The sequence below is a fragment of the Falco naumanni genome, chromosome 2 (assembly GCF_017639655.2).
Source record: "Falco naumanni isolate bFalNau1 chromosome 2, bFalNau1.pat, whole genome shotgun sequence".
Lineage (NCBI taxonomy): Eukaryota > Metazoa > Chordata > Aves > Falconiformes > Falconidae > Falco > Falco naumanni.
In genome coordinates, this window is record NC_054055.1 from 84,872,419 (window position 1) to 84,880,489 (window position 8,071).

At 49.5% G+C, this 8,071-nt stretch overlaps 1 protein-coding gene across 2 annotated transcripts in view; it reads right to left on the reverse strand.

The window, feature by feature from the left end:
* The window catches only part of LANCL3 (LanC like 3), a 38,539-nt gene extending 32,848 nt beyond the window's left edge, over nucleotides 1–5,691 (reverse strand). The window contains exon 1 of one of the 2 annotated variants that reach the window (XM_040582455.1): nucleotides 4,946–5,691. In XM_040582455.1, the coding sequence (XP_040438389.1) occupies nucleotides 4,946–5,491 (546 nt within the window). In that variant the 5' untranslated portion in view covers nucleotides 5,492–5,691. The remainder of the gene's footprint in view (nucleotides 1–4,945) is intronic. The other variant, XM_040582454.1, reaches the window with a different exon arrangement.
* Nucleotides 5,692–8,071: the final 2,380 nt, after the last annotated feature.

Genomic DNA, 8,071 nt, shown 5'->3' on the forward strand with positions numbered 1-8,071 from the left:
GTTTACTTTAGAAAACTCCTGTTTTCAACTCCCTGTTTAAATTCAACAATTTAAGCAAATCGATGCAAAATCTAGACTGTGTGTGGTTTGGGAAACCATGGCTAGAAGAATGTACATTTAAAAGAGGCAGACTAGGATCGAAAGCTTTTTATCCTTACTGTTATCTCTTTTTAATCCTCTGTGGTAAAAAACAACATCCTGGCTGTGTAGTGGCCTGTGTAAAATGAAATAATGAAATCAGTACATCTCCAGCTAGCACCACAATATTTGACATTTCAAACACCACAATGTTTCAGATAAACTGGCAAATTCTTTCACAGAAAGGACTTAAATAGACACAGAAAATGAATGAAATTTCACCTCAAAGAACAACCCTTCCCTTTCAGGTGCAGGTGAGATTAAAAGGCTAATATGGACATTTGGCACTACAGCACTTGGAAATGCATCTCTTCTGTGGGTAGTCTGCAGGTCTCCCTTTCTATGATCAGTCCATTGAGTACCTTTCATAAACACCATGTCCAGCATTAATACATTTACATTGTGCTTTAAAGAGTTGCAAATTAACATGTTCTAGGCAGGATTCAGCAATCCCCTTCCTCTCACACCTTCTGATTTTTTTTCTAAGAGACTAGAAAAACCACAACCAAAAATGTGGAGCAAACTAACCTACAATAGTCTTCTAACACTAGCTGGAGGGGAGACTCTAAGGAACAAGTGAAAAAAAAAATAATTTTTATTCATTTGCATCTTCTTTCCCAGAACATTATGAAATACACTGGCTGCACCTGTCAGGACACATGCACTGCACATCAGTCTGTTCCACTGCTTTTTAAAGCCAGTCCTGCCTCCCACTTCCCTTGCTGTGGCATCCAGATCCCAGACATTGCACAGCAGCGCTACTTCTGTTTTTCATATACCAGGTGAAGGTGGTCAGCTTGATTTGCAATCTCATGAGATCCAAGAGAAAAGAGGCTCTGGTGACAGACAGCAGCCAGGCCCTACATTCAGTGGAGCCCTACTAGAAAGACCATTACCCTTTCTGGACATCCCATAGCAGAGTAACATCAGGAGTAGCACCAGAATTGTGCCCTTCCTGTAACAGGACAGCAACCTTGGAAACACACACCAAATCGTAACATCGCACATACTGGAAAAGGAAATCGAGACGCCCCTCTGCCACAGAGACAAAAAGCTTAACCACATAGTGGCATGAAAGAGCTTAAGGTCTCTGCAGGCTCCCAAGACTCACCCCAGTGGCTCAGCCCCCGAGGGAACTGGTTTGGCTGCGTTGCTGGCCTAGTGTGCTTGCTCAGCTTGTCACCACTGCAACCACAGGCAACGGTCTTTTACGGTGTCCCCAATGTCTTTCAAAACTACAGTCTCTAATGAAACCACAGCATCAGGCAGTCATGCAAAATGCTGCCTTGCCTCCTACGTGGTACACTGCTGTCTGTAGCTGTCTCTTCTGCTGTAACCCAGAACTAGTGGAAGTCAGTCAAGCCCTTCGGTTCAGTCAGTTTCTAAACAAAAACCTGAGCTCTGCTAAAAGGCAGTAACATCTTAGCAGATGGTGATGTAGGAAGCCACTTGAACTCCTGTACCTTTTCCTTCCTCATCTGACAGTTACATTGCCCCAAGAAAATGCAACTACCGAGACACACACCATGCTCCATCAACCATGAAATGGGATAGAAATATGAGTGGGAAAAAATGCGGAGAGGATAAAATACCGTCCACATTGGGGGATGGGACCACCATTTAAACGGTGTCTTAGCACTGTTTGCACAAGCAAACAGAGGTGGAGTGGAGGCAATTAAAAACAGGACTGACAGATTTCCCCGAGAACACACAATGAACAAACACTACAAGCAGAAGAAAAAGAGCTACCCAAAGAAGACAGAACAGAAAATTTCCCCTGGACAGTGAAAACACAGCAGTTAAGGTCAGCTAAAGAACATGCATCTTATTTATAAGTACCATATACAAATGACCCATTGTTTCTGCCAAAACAATATTTTACCCATCTCTCCCTGAGAAGCACCAACTACAATGTCAAGGAAATTAAAGAAAGGATGAAAACAAACATCCTTCCTAATGCATAGTGTCTCGTGAAAGTCAGATTCTGCTAAGCCTTGACTGCTGAAGTAATCCTTACTCATGCATAAACTCCCAATTAATTCATCAGGGAAAATGCTGTATTAGCCTAAAACTCTGAAAACCAGCTGAACGCAAATGCCTTCTTCACATGAGGTCAATGTTATTCAACAGACTGGATCCTTCAGGACCGTCCATTAACTTTCTGAAGAACATGTGAAGCTTTAAAACACCGAGACTCTTCAGCAAGAAACTAAAGCATCAGGACACAGCAGCTGAGCTAAGTTGGTGTTCTCTAAAATAAAATAAACTCCTTCCTTCCCTGTCCAGAAAAGACCAAAAAGCAAACCCACAACATAAATTGTAAAATTTGCTCAAAAAGCCTTTCTTCAATGGCAAGCAATTTCTTGTATATAGGTCACCATTTGACTTCTTCAGAGGAAAAAACCAACCATACGGGCAGGAGCAGCTGTCTTTCAATGTAAGGAATGGATTTCACTTTGTGCTGAAATGTTTGCACAGCATTCTCAAAAAAAAGTGTGTGGGAAACAAGACAACATGCTGCAATGAGCCATGTGAGACTGTGCACAATCAAATTACAGGAGGTAGCATTTTCCAGTGGTTCGAATCACAAGACATTGCTTCTATTCTGGGATGTACCTGGCTTACTGCTTGACCTTGGGTAATAAATGACATGCACTCTCTCTGGGCATCGTTTTCTTCATTTGTAAAGGGATGTAGGGTCTGGTCTAGCAATGTACTAATTAAAGTAATTCTGTATTAGGATGGGAACATTTATCAAAGGATGCAAATTTCGCTCAAGCATAGAGTACACACAGACCAGAAATCATTGTAATTTCTCTCATTAAGGAGCAAAATATTTTCATTAGAAGTTTTAATTTTTGTTAAAATTAAAAATTAAAGTTGGTTTTACTAACACTTAACAGTTTAGATTGTTTTATTTCTTGCACTACACATTTACAATGACAATGTGGTGACAGCATAAATAATACTATGGAAGGATGTTAGCTTACCAATTAAAACGTCAGCAAGGGGCTACATAGTATGTTTTTATTGGCAAAATAAACCCCTCTATGATTGTACTTAACCCACCTGCCAAATGGATTCCACAGTAAGTGCATACCTGTGCTCATCTGTGGGGGTGTTTAGCTCTTTACAGCTGCATAAAGTATGATTTTTTCAACAAGCACGCAAGCAGAGAGGAGAGCTTTCCCCTTCCTTGCACTGCCTGTTGGAGGGGATTGTACCTCTCTCCAAACTGTTCAGCAATTGCTCTAAAGGACATAAGACAAAACCGATGAAGGAATTAAATGACGCAGTCGAGTCCAGGGTGCCACTTCATTCAGCTGGTATGTCATGACACCGTCATAAGCACTGACATGGGTACCAGACACACTCCCCCAGTGCAAACTGAACTAATAGGAACAGCTTATTCCTCTGTGAGGAACTATCCCCTCAGGATGGCAGTCACAGGATTGTGATGCTTCTACAAAACTTTCCTCTCATAGAAAATGCTGTCAGAATGAAAAGTTTGCTTATGTTATGGTTACATATGTTAACATAACCATTTTTATGGTTATGATTGTCAGACAATCCTATACAAAGAAAGAGCACGTATGTTTATGCTATTTTAAATGGTTAGTGCTGTGAGCATCTTTGTTCAAGGCAATCAAAATATTCAGCTGAACATTCTTCTTGCCCTCTCTGGATACCCTGGAGACTCCCGAGTCCTCCATTAAATAAGCTTCCTTTGACTCTGATTGCAGTGACTGGTACTAGATGGGGCAGAGCCACTTGTTTTTACATCATTTATTTACTTGTAATAGTTGCTTCCCTTCCCAGGAGGAAAGCAAGCCAGAAGCATATGAACTTGCAAATCAGTGATTAACAGAGGAAACACAGATTGGACCTGACAAGAGGACAGGAACAAAAAACTAACAAATGCCTGCTCAGATACCAACTGACCGCTTGGGAACAAACACCACAGCAAACAGAATCAGTTGCATTAATTATTATGCTGTCGGTGGAAGCTCTGAATTGTCAGCAACAACAATGACAATATCCTAGGGTAAAGTCCCAACTACTGAAACCAACAGCACGTTGTTGAGCCATACTCACATCTCCCACTTCCGGAAAAAAACCAGCTCTCATTCACGAAAAGCACCTAAATACGTGGTCAGACTTCCAAAAGACCACCAGCTACTGTACGCTGGCGTTAATAAAACCAAGTGCCTCTGAATATCTGGTTTCTCGCTTGCAAATTACAGTACAGCACCGCTTATCATTATACGGTTCCTTACTCTGTTTTACCCAACACTATTCCTCTCCTCACCTGCTTCATTTTACAGAAATATTCTCGGAAAGCCCGGGGTGGCTTTTGCCGAAGGATTCACCACCCGGCAACCAACCGCAGGTTCCCCGGGCGCGCCCGGCGAGCGACCCGCCGCGGGTGCGGAGCCGGGACCCCGCTCCCTCCCGCTTGCACAAGAGCCACCTCCCGCTTCAGGGGAGGCGCGCTGCGGAGAAACGGCTACCGGAGAAAGGCACCCCGGGGGGCCTCCCGAAGCGTGCCCCCACTGTGCGCTGAAAAAGCTGCTTTTTTTTTTTTGCTTTTTTTTTTTGTTTGTTCCTTTCTTTTCCTCCCGTTGCTGTCGAGTCCCCCGGCACCGGTGCGTCCCCCTGCACGGTAGCCCAGAGCCGAGCGGCAGCGCGGAGCGGGACGCCGCGGTGCCAGCCCGGGGCATCGCCGCCAGCGCCCAGGGGACACGGCAGCGGCCCCGACGGCTGGGCCGGTCCCGCCGGGGGTGCCTCCGCCGCCGCCCGCCCTTACCTCCATGCCCAGCCGCTGCTTCAGCACCAGGGCGGCGCACAGGTAGCCGGCGCGGCCGACGAAGAGCTCGTCGGAGCCGCACTCGAGGAAGGAGAGCGGGGCGCAGACCTCGCTCAGCTCCCGGAACTTGCCCAGCGGCCGGGCGAAGTCGGGCAGCCCCAGGGCGCGGTAGACCAGCGCCGCCACCGCGTACACCCCGGCGCCGCCCAGCAGGAAGGCGGCGCGGGTGTCGGCGTCGGCCTCGCCGCCGCCCTCCTGGTAGCGGAGACAGGCGTCCACGACGCGGCGGGCCGCCCGCAGGTAGGCCTCCCGCGACGGCGCGAAGAGCGGACACTGCGCGACGTGGTAGAGCATGTAGGCCACGCCGGCCACGCCGCCGTACAGCCCCCCCTGGCAGCCGCGGGGGCCGCCCAGGGGCGGCAGCTCCCGCAGGATCCGCTCGATGGTAGCCGTCACCAGCGGCACCGCCGCCTCGCTGTCCGGCGCCGCCGCCGGGCTGCCCGGGTAGTCATCGAAAAGGTTGGCGAAGCAGCGCTGGCTCTCCATGCCCCCGCCGGTGCGGCGCGGCGCTCTGCGCAGCGGGGAGCGGCGGGAGGGCGGGAGCGGGGAGCTGCCGGGGGAGGGGGCGGGGGAGCGGGAGGAGGGAGCGCAGGGAGGCGGGAGGAGCGGGAACGGGGCGCCCCCGCCGGCGCCCGCCGGCTCTCGGGGAGGACGCGAGGGGCGGCGGGCGAGGCGGCCGCTGCCGCACCGCCGAGAGCGGGACTGGCGGCCAGACCGGCCGGTCGCCCCGGCAGTGCCGGGGACGGGTCTGTCCCGGGGCGGCCGCCGCCTGCCTCAGCCCGCGGCGGAGCGGCCGGCGCTGCCCCGCTCCGCGCCCCTCGGCGCGGGTGCCGCAGGCCGCCGCCCCACCTGCCCCCAGCCCGCGCGGCCGAGGCGGCCGCTGAGGCGTGGAGGAGGCGGCTGTGGCTGACCCGGCTTTCCGGAGCGCGGAGCCGCGCCCCCGTTCTGGTGTCCGGTCGTCCTGGCCGGGAGGCCGGGCGCTGTGCTGCCCTCCCGCATGGCAGGCCGTGCCGCGCCCTTGCCCGAGCCGCCCGCGGGTCCCCCCGGCAAAGGGCTTGGCTGGGTTTTCCACCCCCTCCCGCCCCGCTGCCGCCGGCGGGTTTGGCCCGGGGACGGGCGCCGGGCCCGCCCGAGATGCGGGGCAGAGGCTGCTGGGTTGTCCCTGGCGACGGCAGCCAAGGCTGGGGGATGTCGACAAACCCCAATGAGGGCAGCCCGAGGCCAATTAAGGTGGAAAGCTAAGCGAGTCCCCAGCAGACCAGCAGTGGCACAAGGCCATCTTTGTCTTCTTTCCTTCATGCACGAGTCAAGCAGAGCCTATGAAGAACTGAAAATCTAGGCCACCAAACAGATTCTGGATTTAAAGAAAGGTGGAAAAAAAAGAGGTCAATCTGGGAGCAGATACTAAGAGCAAACAAACACACAGTTGATACATCTTCCACTGACGATGTGAACTTGTGCAGCATGAGTGAATTTAGCATCAGAGGTCTGTAACTTGCAGTCACCTGGTGGTGTCTGATGCTTCCTCTTGGGGGTGCAGCCACCGTAAGGGGGGACCTCCCCAAAGGAAGGTGGAAGGAGCAGCTTGCTGAAGGCTCCAGCTGGTAGCCAGCAGCTGGCACAAGTGGTAGCAAGAACTAAAGCGCTGTCCTTTAGACTTTGAAAGACCTTCTGGAGCTGTGGCTGGCCTCTCTGCTTGATGGTGGCTGCTTGTTTCAGCCCTTTTCCTGCCTCAACATCAAAGTACCTTCAGCTGTGAAGCTCCTCACTTGCACTTTCACACCCACTTTTCATTTCAGCTGATCTGTCCTGTTCTTCCTTTTTTGGGGTTTATGATCTGCTCAGAGACATTTGCTTCCATCCCTCTGATTTTGGTTTCTACGCTTTCCTTCAGTGCATTTTTGCCATGTTTATGGACATTCCAAATGCCAAGCACTAGTCTTTGTACAGCGTTACTTAAAGCCCCATTTTCTGGCTTATTCACAACTGTACCATATGTGGTTTCTACCACACAGGTCTTGGCAATCTAGAGCATTGAAAATGTGAAAAAGCCCTGCCAGTGGACAGGACATCTCATTCATATGTTATTTTCTGTCATAAACTGGCTTTGGGTTGGCCCATTGATACGGCAGCTAAGGATTTTCCAGCATAATTTCTTTTTGTTGTGGAGAAGTGTATTCCCTAAGTGCTCTTTTAAGTGAAAATTTAGGAGTTTTATTTTTCATTCTGACACCATTTATTACACATTTTGGGGATGCTTGCTCCATCTTTTCAATCTTTTTTCCAAATTAAAGGGGCTGGTATTTTCCTGCAATCTTCTGGGGTGGGAAGTGTGTCAGATGTGGTCTTCCATTGATGTGAAGGAATCCTGTCACTGGAGGTGCTTGTCTCCCAGCACTGAAAGGAGCTGAGCAAGTAACCTTGGCAGGGGCAGCTCTTTTTGAGAACTTGAGCAAGGGGAAATGGATCTCTGCCAGTTTCAGCAGCAAAGGATTTAATAAAAATACAGGCTTTATAAGAAAATCAGTTGGGTTAGCAACACTTTTCTATATGAGGGTCGAATAAGACTGTTATAATATTTTTCAAAAAGGAGTCAGTAATGACATGCCGAAAAAGAACACCTTCTGTGCTCTGGAGAGTCTTTTGACAAAGTAGAGTGCTTAGCCACGGTAGGGTTAGCAGATGTCATACAGCAATCAAGCAAGAAATGATGATGACAGTTGCTGCGTTACTTTTGTATAAAAGTATTACACCACCAAAGCTGAAAGAAGAGCTACACATACGCTTCTTATAACTGTAAAAACCCCTAAGTCTTAAACTGCTCATGTTTTCATGTACAGAGGTTTCATGCTTTTGAACTGGATGCATTCTGTCTCTTTTTTCACTCAGCCAAGCACAGATGCAGTCCTGATACAAATGTCTGAGATGTAGATCATGCGTCTCTTACCAGGTCATCCTTTGCCCTCCTCTCGGGTCCCAGAGTACATGTGGGCCTCCAGTGTATGGCTTCAGAAAAATGTGAATTCCCTCCTCTTCCTTCTGTTCTAATAAATCCATCGTTACATA